General features: G+C 44.1%; 1 protein-coding gene across 19 annotated transcripts in view; it reads left to right on the forward strand.

Annotated features, from left to right (window-relative positions):
• Positions 1 to 18,207, forward strand: part of GRB10 (growth factor receptor bound protein 10) — a 228,294-nt gene that overhangs the window by 169,902 nt on the left and 40,185 nt on the right. For all 19 annotated transcript variants that reach the window (XM_053260436.1, XM_053260443.1, XM_053260434.1 and 16 more), the window contains 2 exons: positions 15,335 to 15,450; positions 17,723 to 17,797. In XM_053260436.1, coding sequence (XP_053116411.1) covers positions 15,335 to 15,450; positions 17,723 to 17,797 — 191 coding nt within the window. The remainder of the gene's footprint in view (positions 1 to 15,334; positions 15,451 to 17,722; positions 17,798 to 18,207) is intronic.

The following is an 18,207-nucleotide window of genomic DNA, read 5'->3' on the forward strand; positions in this document are numbered from 1 at the left end:
GAGGAAGACCTGACTCTAATTCGACAGATTACAGCATAGAGCACATTCGAAGATATATGCTCTGGCAACACAGGCGACAAAGAAGCAATTCTTTTCATCCTGTATTGCGTCCGCAACTTCATGTCCAGTTGTTCAGGGTTGTGAGAGGGCTAGTAATGTGTCCCTCCTTCCTTGAATCAGAATTTGGAACCATCTATTACCTGCTGTGATGTGGATTGTTGTTGTTGTTCACACAGTCAGACAAGTATTATTGACTGGTTTGTTTTATCCAGACATCGAGTCCTTCCCAAGGACCTGGGATGGCTGAATTTTATTATCAATATTATTGCTGTTATTATTATAGATGTCATCGCAGAATATAGGCTGTTCCCAGTAAAGTTGCTTTTTGTAATTGGCTGGTGGTGATTTCTGTGGCCCCTATGGTGTTGAGGTGCTCTTCAAGGTGTTTTGGAATTGCACTTAGGGCGCCAATTACTACTGGGATTATTTTGGTCTTCTTCTGCCACAGCCTTTCAATTTCAATTTGTAGATCTTTGTATTTGGTGTTTTTTTAATTATTAACCACCCCCCCCCCCACATTCTGCTATCACCTGGTATTGCTGTGTCAATTATTTTAACTTGTTTTTCTTTCTTCTCGACTACAGTTATATCTGGTGTATTGTGTGGCAGTTGTTCGTCTGTTTGTAGTTGGAAGTCCCATAAAATTTTGCATCTTCATTTTCTACAACTTTTTCAATTTTATGGTCCCACCAATTTTTGGCTACAGGTGGCTTGTATTTTTTGCAGATGTTCCAGTGTATCATCCCTGCTACCTTTTCAAGCCTTTGTTTGTAGTCAGTCTGTGCGATATCTTTTTACAACAGCTGATTAGGTGGTCCACTGTTTCATCTGCTTCTTTACAAAGGCGGCTGTTCTTAGTGCCTGTTCTTGTGCAGCCAGTATTAAACCCTCTGTTATTTTCTTCAAGTTGCCATTCTTAAGCCATTGCCAGGACTTGGTGATGTCTGATTTTCCACGTATATTGTGCAAATATTGACCATGCAGTGGCTTATTTTTCCATTTTTCTGCTCGGTTCTTTACTTATTCTTTCTTGTAGGCCTGCTTTCTTTCATTGGTGTTGAATAGTTTCTCATTATTGACCATTTAAAGTGCATCTTCTTCACTGTCCTTGATATATTCTTCAAGGCCTCTTTTCTCCTCCTCCTCTACTGTTTGATGGACTTGCAGCATTCCTCTTCCACCTGAGCTGCGAGGGAGATATAGCCTATCTACATCACTGCGGGGGTGGAGAGCATGATTGATGGTCATTATTTTCCTGGTCTTACGATCTAGCGCAGTGATTCTCAACATTGGGTCCCCAGATGTTGTTGGACTTCAACTCCCATAATCCCCAACCAAGGGCCACTGGGGCTGGGGATTATGGGAGTTGAAGTCCACTAACATCTGTGGACCCAACATTGAGAATCCCTGATCTAGCATCTCTAGCTCTGCCTGGGTCTAGTCTATTATTCCTGCAGTGTATCTGATAACAGGTATAGCCCAGGTGTTTATGGCTTGTATGGTGTTCCCGCCATTGAGTTTGGACTTGAGGATTTTTCTAACTCTCCTGATGTATTCACTCCCAATTTTTCTTTTAACTTCAGTATGTGCAATGTTATCAGCCTGGAGAATGCCCAAGTATTTGTAATGTTCTTTCTCTTCCAGGTTCTTGATGTTGCTTCCATTGGGCAGTTCTATTCCTTCCATTTTTGTTGTTTTTCCTCTGCTTATTATTAATGCAGCACACTTGTCTAGTCCAAACTCCATTGCTACATCGCTACTGAATATACGGACAGTGTTTAGCAATGATTCGATTTCTGATTTGAACTTTCCATACATACAACTTCAAATCGTCCATGTAGAGCAGATGGTTTATTTTACTTGATGTTTAAGATGTTTGGTATCCGAGGCCTGTTTTGTTTAGTAGTTGTGAAAGTGGAGTCATGGCGATTACAAACAACAGAGGGGAAAGTGAGTCTCCTTGGAAAATACCTCTTCTAATGCTAACCTGTCCAAGTGTCTCGCCATTGATTGTTAACTGTGTACTCTATGCTCATTGCTTTTTTATATAAATATCTGAATGTTTTTGCTGACACCAGTTGTTTCTAAACAAGTATCTATTTTAGTATCCATGTATGAGGCAATGAGTCGAAGGCCTTCTTGTAGTCAATCCATGCAACACTTAGATTTGTTTTTCTTCTCTTGCAATTTTCTAAAATCATTTTATCAATCAGCAGCTGGTCTCTGGTGTTCAGATTTCCTTTCTGTTAAATTGGAAGCTGCTTATTAGTTAATAAGTGTTGCATTAGTTCATCTGCTGTTATTCCAGTTAATACTTTGAACATGGTTGGCAGGCAGGTTATCAGTCTATAATTACTTAGAACTGCACCTTTTGCTGGGTGTTTCATTTTGAGTTGAGTTTTGCCAGTTGTTAACCATTATTCAATATCACCTCCTTGCAAAATGTGATTGAACTGTTTTGATAGTTGTTTATGAAGGCTTGTTAGGTGTTTAAGCCAAAAGCCATGCAGTTCATTGTTTTGTGGTGCAGTCCAATTTTTAATTTTCTTTGATCTTTCACTTATTAATTCTGGTGTTATTATTAGATCTTGCATTTGTTGGTTACATTTTTCTACCACTTTTACCCAGCCTGCTTTTTTTATTATAATCTATTGGATTGTCCCATAATTTCCCTCAGAATTGCACTGTTTCTTTATTTGGTGTTTCTATGTTTCCTGCAGTTTCTCCTTGTATGCTTTGGTAGAAACATTTCTGATTCGACTGGAATTGGAGATTCTGCCTGTGTTGTGTAATTATGGCTTCATATCTGCTAATCTTCTTTGACACTGCTATTTGCTGCTTTATTGTTTCCAGTACTTCTCTAATTTTTCTTGAATCTAGGTGGTATTTTTGGATCAGATACTGTTTTCATTCTGCAGCTTCTTGTCTTTCATATCTTTCAGTTTACTAGCATCTGATCTAAGCCTGGCGATTTTATTTTCTAATCTAATCTTCCATTTAGGTGATGTACTACTTTCTTTTTTGACAGGTCCACTGATCTTATATCCAAGCTCTTGTGTTGTTATTGTTGCTGCACTGTACATTAGTTGGTTTGTTTCTTGCAAATTATTGGTTGTTATTTCTGCAAGTGAAGCATTGACATCTTTTAATGCCTGAGCAAGTTGTTTTTTGGCATCTGTTTTTAGAGCTGGAAGTCAAACCCTGGTGTTTGTTTGGTTCATGTGCTCAGTTATTTTTTGCTTTAGTTCTTGTTGCTTTTCTGTTAAATGGCATTCAGGTTTTTGAGGTGAAGGCAAAAGGGAGGTTGCCTCCCCCTATCATCATCATCATCATCATCATCATCATTGTTTGTTAATCAGATTTGTACACCACCCTAAACTTTTGTCTCTGGGCAGTTAACAATAGCATAAAACAAGTTTAAAACATATACAATTTAACAATTTAAAAATAAACTAGAGATTAAAACCTAAAAAATTAAAAAAGCTGAGAAAGCTTGGGTGGAGAGGTGGGCTTTCAAGTGCTTTTAAAAAATTGTCAGAGATGGGGAGGATCGTATCTCAGTAGGGAGCTCATTCCACAGTCTCGGGGCAGCAACCGAGAAGTCCTGTCCCCGTGTGGCCACCAGCCAAGCTGGCGGCAACTGGAGACAGACCTCTCCAGATGACCTCAGTGGGCGGTGGGGCTCATAACGAAGAAGACATTATCTTAAATACTTTGAGTACTTTGTGGATGAGTACTTTGTGTATAAAATCTCGTGTATTTGGGCCATCTCAGATTTAGACCCCACAATTACTATGGTGTCTGATGCAGAGGTGTCCAGCAACTCCTCCTAAGTGGTTAGTATGGATCAGTTCCAGTTTATGACTCCTGAGCATGTGGACATGCTGCTTGGAGTGGTGTGGCCTATCACCTGTTCTCTTGATCCTTGCCCAACATGGCTTATACTATCTGGCAGGGAGGTTGTTGTAGAAGGCCTAGTGGAGATTGTAAATGCTTCTCTGAGGGAGGGCAGGATGCCTCCTTACCTTAAGGAGGCAAATATTAGATCTCTTTTGAAGAAACCTGCCTTGGATCCCTTGGAGTTAAGCAACTATAGGCATGTCTCCAATCTTCTGTGTTTGGGCAAGGCCTCCCAGTGCCAGGTGGTCTTGGATAAAACTGATTATCTAGACCCATTTCAAACTGGGTTTCAGGTGGGCTGTGGGGTGGAGACTGCCTTTGTCGGCCTGATGGATGATCTCCAATTGAGAATTGATAGAGGAAGTGTGACTCTGCTGGTCCTTTTGGACCTCTTGGTGGCTTTCAATACTATCAAACCATAGTATCTTCTGGGAGCATCTGATGGGGTTGGGAGGCACTGCTTTGCAGTGGTTCCACTCTTACCTCTCAGGCAGATTCCAAATGGTGCCCTCGGGGACTGTCGTTCTTCAAAATCTGACTTTAATATGATGTTCCTCAGGGCTCCATATAGTCTCCGATGTTGCTTAGCATCTACATGAAACTGCTGGGAAAGAGCATCAGGAGATTTGGTGCAGGGTGTTATCAGTATGCTGATGACACTCAACTCTATTTCTCCATGTCAGCCTCATCAGAATAAGGCATAATCGCCCTAAATGCTTGCCTGGAGACAGTGATGCTAGATGAGGGATAACAAACTGAGACTGAATCCAGATAAGATAGAGGTACTTATTGTGTGGGGTCGGAACTCAGGAGATGATTTTGATCTGCTTGTTTGGGTGGGGTCACACTTCCCCAGAAGGAACAGGTATGCAGTCTGGGGTGCTCCTGGACACAAACCTCTTCCTGGTATCCCAGGTTGTGGCAGTGGCCAGAAGTGCCTTCTGTTAGTTTTGGTTGATATGCCAGCTGCATTCATTTCTTGAGATAATGTCCTCAGAATAGTGATACATCTGCTGGTCACCTCCAGACGTGACTACTGCAATGCGCTCTATGTGGCGCTGCCTCTGTACATAGTCTGGAAACTGCAGTTGGTCCAGAATGCAACAGCCAAGTTGATCTCTGGGTCGTCCTGGAGAGATTACATCACTCCTATCTTGAAAGAGCTTCACTGACTGCCCATATGTTTCCGGGCAAAATACAAGGTCCTGGTTATAACCTATAAAGCCCTAAATAGCTTAGACCCTGGATATTTAAGATATTTAAGGATATTTAAGAGAACCATACCACCCATTGAGATATCAGGAGAGGTCTGTCTGCAGTTGCCACCGGCTCATCTGGTGGCTACTCAGGGACAGGCATTCTCTCTTGCTGCCCCAAGGCTTTGGAATGCGTTCCCTGCTGAAATAAGAGCCTCTCAATCTCTTACAACCTTTTAAAAGGCAGTCAAGACACATTTGTTCACCCGGGCTTTTAATTATATATTGTTGTAATAGTTTGTTGTTTGTTTTTAATAGTTGTAACATTGTTTTAAAATTAAAAATAGTGTAATGGTTTAATATTTTCATTTTGTTCTGTGAACCACCAAGAGACTTGCATTTTGGGCCGCATACAAATATGATATATAGATAGAAAGATAGATAGATATTTCCCTAGAAATATCTCATAAATTTTGGCAGCACATACTGTAAGTTTGAAAGTGAAAGAGAGAGAAATTATTTTACAAAATTGAGTCTGAAAGCATTTCTTGTACTGTACAGCTTCCGACCTCAGGTAGGAGTTTGCATAATGTTCCTTAGGGGAAACAGCATGTTGATGAGCAGAGTTCAGCCTAGTCTCCTCTCTGATATGCTATTTGGATAATCTCCAATTAGGAATTGACAGAGGGACTGTGTCCCTGTTGGTCCCCTTGGAACTCTCGGCGGCTTTCAATACCATCAACCATGGTATCCTTCTGGATCGCCTGAGAGGGTTGGAGGTAGGAGGTACTGCTTTGCAGTGGTTCCGCTCCTACCTCTCAGGTAGATTCCGGATGGTGTCGATTGTTGCTGTTCAAAGCAAAAGCTATTGTATGGAGTCCCACATGGCTCCATTCTGTCTCCAGTGTTTTTTAACATATATATGAAACCACTAGGAGAGATCATCAAGATAAAGAGCCCCTGGTGGCGCAGTGGTAAAACTGCTGCCCTGTAACCAGAAGGTTACAAGTTCGATCCTGACCAGGGGCTCAAGGTTGACTCAGCCTTCCATCCTTCTGAGGTCGGTAAAATGAGTACCCAGAATGTTGGGGGCAATATGCTAAATCATTGTAAACCGCTTAGAGAGCTCTGGCTATAGAGCGGTATATAAATGTAAGTGCTATTGCTATTGCTATATTTGGTGCAGGTTGCTATTAATATACAGATGACACCCAGATCTATCTCTCTAAATCAATTTTGTCAGGAGATGGCTTAACCTCTCAAAATGCTTGCCTGGAATCGGTAATGGAAGGGATGAGGGAGGACAAACAAGTTGAATCCAAACAAGACTGAAGTACTTGTTGTGGCAGGCTGGAACTTAGGAAGTGCTTTAGATCTGTCTGGTCTGGATGGGGTTACACGCCCTCTGAAAGATCAGGTACATAGCTTGGGAGCACTTTTGGACCCAACCCTCTCCTTAATATCTTAGGTTGAGGCAATGACCAGGAGTGCTTTTTATCAGCTTCTGCTGATACGCCAGCTACGTCAATTTCTTGAGACAAATGACTTTAAAACAGTGGTGCATATGCTGGTAACATCCAGGCTTGACTACTTGAATGTGCTCTACATTGGGCTGCTTTTGTACGTCGTTCGGAAACTGCAACTGATACAGAATGCGGCAGCCAGGTTGATCTCTGGGTCCACCCGTAGAGACCACATTACTCCTATTTTAAAAGAACTTCACTGGCTGCCAATTAGTTTCCGGGCGAAATATAAAGTACTAGTTATAAAGCCCTGAATGGCTTGGGCCCAGGGTATTTAAGAGAGCACCTTCTTCTTCATGAGCCCCACCTCTTACTAAGATCATTGGGGAAGGTCCAGTTGCACTTGCCACTGGCTTGTTTGGTGGCGACCCAAAACCCGGCCTTCTCTAAGGTTGGCCCAGGGATCTGGAACACACTCCTAAATGAAATCAGCGTCTCCCCATCTCTGGTTTGTTTTTAAATGACTATTGAAAATATACCTGTTTTATCAGGCTTTTTAGTTTATGAGGTTCTTAAGTTTCATTGATGGTCATTTTAATGTTTATGATTTTTAGGTTCTTTTAGTGGTCACCTGTACTTCTACACAAATGGGCTATGCGCCTGTGCAGAGACCTCGTTGGAACCTAACAAGATCAATTCTCCTGCTTTGGGTGGGAACCCCGCTCACAGCCACTATATGCGGCTACACCACTCCTCATCCCCTCAGTCTTTCATCGTCCACGCTTCAGTAAGCATCGTGGAGTCTGGAGCTTGACAACGAGTAGGATCTATCTATCTCCTTGTAATTTTTTCTCCCTACATTTCCATTTTCTTTCTTTCTTTCTTTCTTTCTTTCTTTCTTTCTTTCTTTCTTTCTTTCTTTCTTGTAGTAGTTGTTTTTTCGTGGCATTTTGGTTTTTTGTGGGTTTCCCTCTTCTTCGGAGCTCAATCCCGGCCGGTATGGAGCGTGGTGGCCTGCTGGCCTACGACGTTTATGCCGGGCACGACAAACTTCAAAAAATGTGTTTGTTGTGGATCTATGATCCCTTCCCACGATACTCATACTGAGTGTCTCCTGTGCCTGGGGGAATCCCACATTGCTGAGACCTGTCTTCATTGTCAGAAGTTTACGAAGCAGGCATGCAAAAATAGGGCTTCTCGCCTGCATGCAGCCCTGTGGTGGCTCTCCATTCTTCGGAAGCCTTATCTGTATCTGCTCCTGTGGAGGCCGGAAACCCAGCCCCGATACCAGTTTTGGCACCTCCTAGTACTAATCCCTCAATGGCTTCGAGTGAGCTGGTGCACTCGAAAGACCTCCCTGAGCATTTTGCGCCCATGGTACCGAAATCTTCCCTATTCCCTTGGTGTCGATATCAAAGAGGAAGAAGAAGTTGAAGTTGCCTTGTGATTTGCCAGTGGGTCAACACCTTCTTCCCATACCAAAGAAGAAGAAGGTTCCGTCGGTTCCTACATCAGAGGCCTCTGTGACCAAGAAGCCTAAAGTGGATTCGGATCATCCTACACCAAAGTCGTCGTTTCAGTTTGGCTTAGCTCACCTTTGGCTGAAAATTCGTTGGACTTGGCACCTGATCGGGCTCACTCGAGTAGTGAACTCTTGGTGGCATCGGATGAACCTGGGTACGCTTCCTCAGAAGAGGAAGCCTATTCCCCGGCCAAGCCCACAGAAGATGCATTGTGGCTGCCTAGGCGTCGTTCGCCCCCTCGGAGGCGCCAGGAGCACGTCCCTCTTAGGGACTGAAGTGCCCGTTGGGACTCGGAAGAGTGCTCCTCTGATTACAAACAAGATCGGGCCTGGGACTGTCGTGAGCCCGCATATTCAGATCAGTACCGTGCGTCAGAGCACCATTCTCTGGATAGTCCTGTGTATGGGAAACCTGGAGCTGTGCGGGGTTGGTGTGATCCTCCCTCACACTCGGAAGAGAGGCCACGTTTCTGCTCACTGCAACACTTCCCTTGGGATCGAATGGAGCGACACGACCCTCCCTCTTCAGCGCCTGTGCTGAAGTTGCCTACTGTGTTGCCTGTCCAGGTACTGCCAGCAGAGCTTCCCACTTCGGTACTGGACAACCCAGGAAGCAAACTGGGCTCCCGTATGGGTTCGACACCCTTGGCCCAGGACTCTTTGGCTCCTCCCAAGTCGGACTATGAAAGTAATACTAGATCTCAGAAATCTGAAGGTGTTTGCCGGGGGTCATGCCCGCTCAACATACAGTCGGATTCCAAGCCCATATCCCCATTAGAGGACCTTAAATAGTACTTTACATATGTGGCTGCATAGCCCCGCATGGCTTTGGCCCTAGGCGTGAGCCTTGGTATGCAGCAGAAAGGGGAACTGGACCCACTGTTCAGCCTTGTCGATGCAGAGGCCAAGGTACTGGCCACTTTACCCCGCAACTCAGCATTGTTGGGGGTCATGCGGGGTCATTGGAAAAAGCCAGCAACTCTTTCTCAGCCTAATAGGTGCCTGGAGAATTTTTATAGGGTGCAACTACAGGATGATATGGCCTTTCTAAAGAATCACCCCACCCCTAATTCAATCGTCATAGAGGTGTCTCTGCAAAGGACCAGGGGTCACAGCCAATCGGCACCAAGTGACAAAGAAGGCAGAAAATTGGACTCCTTCAGGAGAAGGCTTTACTCTGCCTCAGCTCTCCATTTAAGGGTGGCCAACTATCAAGCTGATAATGCCTGCTATAACCACTTTCTGTGGGGAAAAGTGGGCCCATTTTTGGACCTCCTGCTGCAGGACAAGTGGGATCCGGCTAAGGCATTCCTCCGTGATGCTATTCAGGTAGCCAAACAGGAGCTCTACTCGGCGAGGCACTTGGTGGAGTGCGCGGCCAAGGTGATGACCACATCCATGGCTCTCAAACAACATGCTTGGCTGCGTTCGTCTGGACTGAACTATGAGGCCCATGCTATGGTCGAGGACCCTCCCTTTGAAAGCTCTAGCCCAGGGATTCTCAAACTTGGGTCCTCAGGTGTTATTGGACTTCAACTCCCATAATCCCCAGCCTCAGTCGCCTTTGGTTGGGGATTATGGGAGTTGAAGTCCAATAACATCTGAGGACCCAAGTTTGAGAATCACTGCTCTAGCCTCTCTGTGGAGCAGACAGACGACATGTTCCAAAAGGTTCAAAAGCTGAGGAGCACAGCACGATCCATGCCATATTTGCCTGCGACCACCAAACCACAGAAAACTTCCAGGTGGTCCCCTTATCAAGCACAGAAGACCCCTTCTCAACAGCAATCTCCATCCGAACGTTCCTTTCGTGGCAGCAAGTTCTAGTTGAGATACAAGTCGTGCCTCCAGCCTAGTAAGCAGCCTTTCAGAAAGAAGCACCTGAACACCTTCCAAATGAAGTAGTGATTCGGGGCGCTTCCGGACTCGCCTGGCCTCATTTTCTGCGAGCTGGGACAGAGTGACTACGGACCAGTAAGTCCTTACAATCATACGTTTAGGCTATGCCCTCGGGTTCTGCAGGACTCCACCCGTGTTCGGGGTCATAACTACTTCATGCACTCCAGAGTTGGACCAGGAGGTCGCCGCTCTCCTGTCGAAGGATGCAATCGAGAGAGTCGCCAATTCAGAGAGTCCCGGTTTTTATTCCCAGTACTTCATTGTGCCAAAACCAGATGGCAGTTGACATCCTATCCTGGACCTCAGGGCCCCGGTGTACAAATGCTTCTGGATGCTGTCGGTACCAACCATTATGACCATCTTAGAAAAGGACATGTGGATGGTCTCCCTAGACCTGAAGGACGCGTATTATCACGTCTTGATATATCCTTCTCATTGACGCTTCCTGCGCTTCCAGATCGGGGGGATCCCCTATCAATTCAGAGCCTTGTCGTTCGGTCTCACGATGGTGCCAAGGGTTTTTACAAAATGTCTGGTCCCAGTGGTGGCTTTCCTGCAGGAGCGAGGGTTGCAAGTACTACCATATTTGGACAATTGGCTCATCCTGGCGAGCACCAGATGGGTGGTCCTGGACGCCCTCGAGACGGTCATGGATACTCTGCAGGTTCTGGGTTTCCAAATCAATTTTGAGAAATCTCAGTTCGAACCGACCTACAGGATACAGTTCATAGGGCTGATATTCGATACGACTTTGGAAAAGGTCTTCCTTCTGGAAGCCTGCATGCGTACTCTCAGGAGGCTGGCCATTGCTTTCTTAGCCAAAGGCCTACAGACTATGTGCTTAGTACAGTGCCTATTGGGGAATATGGCGGCCACCACTTACGTGCTGCCTCAAGTGCGCCTTTAAATGCGCATTATTCAAAGGTGGTTCTTGGATGTATTTTATCCCCTTCGGAATCCGGGCCATTTGGAGCGCACGCCCCCTCGCTGGGTGCGGGTGACTGCGGCATGGTGGGCCGAGTTTCGACATCTAAACATCAGGGCCTCCTTCCAGGCTCCCCAATCTCGATGGGTGATTACGACCGACACATTGGAGCTCGGTTGGGGGGCGCACCTGGAAGGGTTTCGCCTGAGTGGGCACTGGTTCCCCAGGGAGAGGATCCAGCACATCAACTGTTTGGAGTTATTGGCCATTTTCAATGCTATCAAGAGGTTCTTGCCCGTGATTGTGGGTTGCTCAGTGACTATCCAAACGGACAATATGGCGGAAAAGACCTACATCAATTGACAGTGCAGCACGTCTTTGAGGACCCTTCTGTTCCTGTCTCTGGACCTTTGGCATTGGAGCATGGCACATGTGGTGTCACCTCAGGTGGTCTATATGTAGGGTTATCTGAATGTCCAGGCAGACACCTTGAGCAGGATGACAGTGGTCTCCCAGGAGTGGGCCTTCAACCGACATGTTCTCAGGGACATATTTGTAAAATAAGGAGTCCCAACACTAGACCTTTTTGCTTCCCGTGTCAATGCTCAATGTGTCCTCTATTGCTCCAGGGGAGAGGAAGGCGAGGGCTCTCGAGGTGATGCCTTTGTCCTATTTTGGACTGGCCCTCTACTGTATGTGTTTCCCCTGTTTCCTCTCATTATGAGGGTGCTGCACAAACTGAGGGTAGATCGGGCCAGGGCCATCCTGATAGCCCCATGGTGGCCCAGGAGGCCCTGGTTTCCGGCCCTGAGGCGGCTGGTGGTGGATTGGCTGCGCCTTTCCACCCTACCAGACCTGCTGTTGCGGGAGAGGGGATGGGGTGCCTGCCCAGATGTTCGGCCCCTTCATCTGATGGCCTGGAAGGTCCTGCCAACTTCCCACTGAGACTCAAGGAAGTTTTGGTCACAGCCAGAGAGCAGTCCACGCAGAAGTCCTGTGATCACAACTGGACTCGTTTCTGTTTGTTTGCTTCTTTGCATGAGTTTGAGGCATTTAAGCCTTCTGTACAAGATATATGTACATATCTGCTGTCCCTTAAGGAGTCTGGATTAAAGCTTTCATCCCTTAACATACATTTGGCTGCCATTGTGGCACATTCCCCGATGACCAGGGCTTTGTGGTTTAAAGACCCGGTGGTTAAGAGTTTCTTGAAGGGTTTGTCCCATTTTTTTCTGGATGATCCTGTCATGTCACCAGCCTGGGATCTGTCTGTGGTTTTGGCCAGTCTGCTATGGCCCCCCTTTGAGCTTTTGGCTTCAATTGAGCCCCATCTCCTGACCTGGAAGGTCACCTTTCTGGTGACCGTTATCTCCGTTAGGAGGGTGAATGAGTTGAGGGCCCTGAGGGTTGATCAACCATACCTTCTGTTCTACAAGAACAAGGTTGTGCTCAGGCCAGATGTCCAATTCCTTCCTAAAGTGGTCTCTATGTTTCAACATTTATCACCACTTACTTTACCTGTGTTTTTCCAGAACCCTTCCTCTGATGCGGAGCGAAGGCTGCATTGTTTGGATGTTAGGAGGGTGTTATTCTTCTATGTCCAGAGGTCCGCTGAGTGGAGGAAAACTCCTTCCCTGTTTGTTCTTTATGATGGGCCTCGTAAGGGTCTCCAGGTTTTGGCCCAATCCATGTCTAGATAGATAGTTTCCACAATTGAACTTTGCTGTCAATTGGCTCATGAGCAGTTGCCTGCAACCGTTAAGGCGCACTCAGGTAGGTCCATAGTGGCCTCTTTCGCCTTTGATCGTGCGGTCCCATTGGACACTATCTGTCAGGCAGCTACCTGGGCTCCGCCCCACTCGTTTATCCATCATTATGCTTCTGATGCCAGGGCACGGAATGATGCTGTATTTGGCAGGAGTGTCTTGCAGTCTATTTTCAGTTGATGTACTTGTTTCTGAAATAAATACTTCTGGCAGATTATATATTGCCTCTGTTTCTTCTCTCCTCCTTGGGTGCTAGCTTGTTATGAGCCCATTTGTGTAAAAGACAGAGACCATGTCGAAGAACTGCAGGTTGCTTACCTGTAACTTTGGTTCGTCTAGTGGTCATCTGTCCTTTTACATGCCCTCCCATCCTCCCCACGGGGTCTACTGAAGCTAGACTCCATGACTGAAGGGATGAGGAGTGCCACAGCCTCATATAGCGGCTGGGGTCAGGGTTTCTGCCCAAAGCAGGAGAATTGAGCTTGTTAGGTTCGACAAGGTCTCTGCGCAGGCGCATAGCCCATTTGTGTAAAAGGACAGATGACCACTAGAAGAACCAAAGTTACAGGTAAGCAACCTGTACTTTTGGTTGTTTGGATTATAAACTTCCCTGAGATTTTATACAGGGCACTATATAAATGCAACAAATAAACTAACTAAATATTTTTCTGTATCCAGGGTACACTTTTTGTGCTGGAGCATTTAAACCACTTTAATCCCGCACTTGCTGCGTACCACTTCTTTCCCAGTGTCTAATTCAATAAAAGCTGTTCTCCATATGCTTAATTGATTCCAGTGTGATTTGTGCAGTCGCAATTTTCTGTGGCTTGCACCCAAATATTTTTTCCAGTCCCTACTACTTTTATATCCCAGATTGCTGGGATCAATGGCTTAAATAGTTTGTTGGTTGAGGTTTACTCCCCCTGCCAAAACAAAAAATCCACCTGGTAGTATCATTGAATTTCACTGTACAAAATATTCATATCCTGACTTTCCTTTCTCTTAGTGCATCTTGCAAGAATTAAAATCCCAAAACTAATTGTCAAAAAACACAAACAAAATACCTAATTAATACACATCAGCAAAAATAAGAGCCCCCCCCCGTAAAGTTTGTTTTTTAGTGTGCCCCTCTTCCACTCCGGACACTGTACATGGTCACTTATCCTCACAACAACCCTGTTATCATTTAGGCTGTGAGAAAGTGACTGGCCCAAGGAAATCCAGTGAGTTTCATGGTTGAATAGGGATTTAAACCTGAGTCTGCCAAGTTCTAGTCTAATTTATTTTATTTATTTTATTGTTAGATTTCTATACTGCCTTTATTAAAACAATCTCTAATGCTCTAACCATTTAATGCACCAGAATCACAGCTCATTCAAAAGTCTGGTCTAAAATCCAACCTGTTCCTACTGCCAAAACTGTACAAGAAAAAGAGCTTTTAACTTTTTTTCTGAAGGCCTGGAGTAAGAGACTTACACTTTCTCTAGGAGGTCATTCCAGAATCTTGGGGCTACAGCTGTGAATGACTTGTGCCTCCTTTCAGATTTTCTAGATTAGCTTGTTTATATTCAAAATAGGTTTTAGCATTGTAGTTTTAAAATATATTTTCGTCATAAGACCAAAGGGACTATCCAGCCTGAGCGAAGAACTTTAAAGTCTATTGTTTCACTGCAAAAGAAGTGAGTACAGACTTATTTCTTCCATTGTAATCAGACTGCATCCCCAAACACACTAGTACTGTACGAAGTAAGTCCCATTGAGCTCCATGAGATGCACATCTGAGTAAATATGCTTGGGCTAGCACTGCATGTATGATTAACCTTGGGTTGGATTATGCCTAAAATATTTACTAGTATAGACAAGGCAGATGTATTAATTGACTTCCAGTATTCCATGGTCACTGTATGTCTCACATGCTATTCTTTGTCCACTCTTCCCCCTGCTACCCCCAAATGCTTATATTTTCATAGATTTCAGGAAAGCCACATCAACATATGTAGCTTGACACATTTCACATATATGCCCATTTGAAAAGTGTTCACATACGTACGTATTTATGACCTTGGAACTCTTCATATTTCATTTCCCCTGAATTCTGAAAGTATGTAAAAGGGAATTAAAATAATTTTGAGGTGTTAGTTTATTTAGATTTTTAAAATTATTGAAGGTTCTTCAGAACTGTAGAAGCTTAACAGGGCTTCAATGGAAAGATGAATAATGGATGAGCTTCCCTGACGTACAGCTTGCTCATTGTTGCAGATCGTGTTCAGCAGTGCACAGAGGAGAGTGCTGTGTGCATTCCACTCTGTCATGTGGGTCTTTGGTGAAGCCCAGCAGGATGAGGCAGCATGCATCCTCTGCATGAACTGAATGCAAGTTTTAGATCATCCCCTACAGTCCTATGCAACATGGACAACAGATACATACATACAGGGGTTCTGCAGCAGATGAGTTGATGTGGAAAGCTACCTTTGCAAGCAGGAAGTTTGAGAGCCATTGGTTTAGAACATGGATCTATCCTCTTTCTCCTGCAGATTCAAATACACATCTTCCCTCAGCCCTTTCACTAATTTGAAAACATCTGTTTTATCTTTTGTCTCTAGAGAGGTGTTTGGAAGATCATGAACTTGTTGTTCAAGTTGAGTCTACGATGGGAAGTGAAAGTAAATTTTTGTTCAGGAAGAATTATGCAAAATATGAATTTTTTAAAAATCCTGTGGTGAGTATTGGTGCTTTCCCCCTTTATAGCCATTAAATCTGTGGTCTTGAAAAATCTATGTTTCTGTCTGTGGTTTGAAAAGTACATGAAAAGCTAAGCTGTTGGGTTTTTTTTTTAAAGATTCTAGCTAGTATTGTGACACTTCTATTGAAAGGATTCACTTGGCTGTACATGTGGAACAACCCCAGCAGCAGCCTGAAAATGGGATGGGGGGAAAGCATGAAGCCCTTCTGCTCCGGTGTTGCAGTCCCAGTCTGAACTGGAAGCTGCAAGGCTGCATTTAGTTGAAAACAAGACATGAAATAATTCCAAGTATGGGATTCAAAGACGTGTTACATGTCCTATCCATGGTCATAGGTTCACAAGTCTACTGTGTACCTAAAAGCAGCTTGTGTTGCTGGTGTGCTTGGTATATCTATTCCCTATGTTTGTCCCTCTGGAAAGAAAGTCTGTCTTGGATAGTGTTTGCTCAATATTTTATTATATGGGAAGTGAATAATTACATAGAATTTTTTTTATTTTACATTTTATATCCCGCTCTTCCTCCAAGGAGCCCAGAGCGGTGTACTACATACTTGTTTCTTCTGACAACAACCCTGTGAAGTAGGTTAGGCTGAGAGAGAAGTGACTGGCCCAGAGTCACCCAGCAAGTATCATGGCTGAATGGGGATTTGAACTCAGGTCTCCCCGGTCCTAGTCCAGCACTCTAACCACTACACCACACTGGCTCTACATAGAAGGCAAATAGAATTAATCAAAATCTCTCAGAATGAAGAAACTTGAGACATTTCTAACAGTTTATTCCTACAAGTTCGTTCTAGTTATAGCAGTTAAATAGATATGTTCTGGTTAGTGAGCAGGGGGATGGAAAGCAATCCTGCTCTACAGCATTTTCTATTGAAACCTGTCAAGATACACCCACCTTCAGTTGCCTAAAACCACAGATGCAGGCCTGTCCAGATTAAGGTTTTGAGAGTCACATAAGATGTCTCTTAGAAAGTTTATGGGACCCTCGCCAGCCCTAGGCAAATATCTGTGTGGCACTACAAGTTGCATCAGGAGCAGGGGTCACACATTGCTTGTGTCTACGTGCTGGCACTGAACAAGTCCTACGAGCTGCTCTGTCACCACAGGGAATGCAGAGTATTAGGCTTTAAAACCTATGCTTTAAAACCATGCTTAACTTCTTAAACTGAAAAATTCTAGGATTCACATTGTGTACTCTATGTATAATACTCCAGATACTCTGACCTAGAGGCCTTTTCCCCTGACCCCCTAATCTGTCAGTATTGGTTGTGGTTAAGTGAAGGCACTCTGCGTATGCTCAAAGGCACTCATCTTGTTTATGCCTTGATGTGTTCCAGGGCTGAACTTTTGAGGAACTCTGATTCACGTTAATCTCTGCTCTTTTTGATAGTTTCCCATTTTTCCATTAATGTGTTAATCCATGATGGACTTTGTTTATTCTGAACTAGGTTTAAATGGTCTTGTATCCCTTTTGGTCTTGTATTTGTACAAGCAATTTCTCTCAACTTAACGCTCTTATAGGACAACCAGATTTCACTTTGTGTTAACAAACAATCTTAGATAAATCGTATCATGCTTTAGATTGTTGGTTGTTTTTAATAACTGTTTGTGAGCAAAATTTAAGTTGCCCTTCAAATACATGCATTATGAAAAATTTCAGTATCTCATCTTGGGGGCTGCTTTGCTGTGGGTTCATTCCATGGTGTTGTGACATTTAAAGGCTTGTGTAACCATGTAAAAAGTAAAGTGTGCCATCGAGTCGGTGTCAACTTCTGGCGACCACAGAGCCCTATGGTTCTCTTTGGTAGAATACAGGAGGGGTTTACCATTGCCATCTCCTGCACAGTGTGAGATTATGCCTTTCAGCATCTTCCTATATTGCTGCTGCCCAATATAGGTACATGCGGGGATTTGAACTGGCAACCTCTGGCTTGCTAGTCAAGTCATTTCCCGCTGCGCCATTAGGTGGGGCTAATTGAACAAGTCCTTAGGATGAAATGGTTGCCCTTCAGTCTCAGCGGAGCAACATTTTTGTAGTAAGGACCACACAAGTGGCTCCATACATGTTGTTGCAGGTCCTTGGAATGTTACAGCAGCATTATTAGATGAACCCTTAGGAAAGTGACTCCCAATGCTGCTGTAACATTCAAAGAATACCTCGGCCATGTACACAATAGGTTAGATGTATCCTAATGCCAAATTGTCATATTTTATGTCTTTCTCTTCCCTCCTCTGGACACAAAAGAATTTTTTTCCAGAGCAGATGGTTGCTTGGTGTCAGCAGTCAAACGGCTGCATCCCACAGTCACAGCTTTTACAGGTATGCATGTGTTGTATGTATTTTTATGTATTAAAATGTCTATCTTCTGCCCCAAGGTAGTTTATATTACATTATAAAACACTCAGTTTAAACTTGTTAATCTTTATTTTTAGATTACATTTCTAGAATGCCAACTTATATAAACTTGTGGTAGTTTACAACAAAATCAGTAATAATAAGAAAACAAACAATTACAACAATTAATTAAAAGAAAACTTGTAAAATGGCAAAAAACAAAACAAACAAGAAAACCACCAGCAACAAACAAAATTAAATGCACAGCTTCTCTCTGCTTGCTAAAAGACTAGCAATGAGGTAGCTACATGGGTCTCCCTTTTGGAGGATGGGGCGGGGGTAGTCAATGTCTCTCTATGGCAGATAGGAAAGCCCTGTATTGTGTGCCCACTTTC

Source organism: Hemicordylus capensis, chromosome 6, assembly GCF_027244095.1.
Source record: "Hemicordylus capensis ecotype Gifberg chromosome 6, rHemCap1.1.pri, whole genome shotgun sequence".
Taxonomy (NCBI): Eukaryota; Metazoa; Chordata; class Lepidosauria; order Squamata; family Cordylidae; genus Hemicordylus; species Hemicordylus capensis.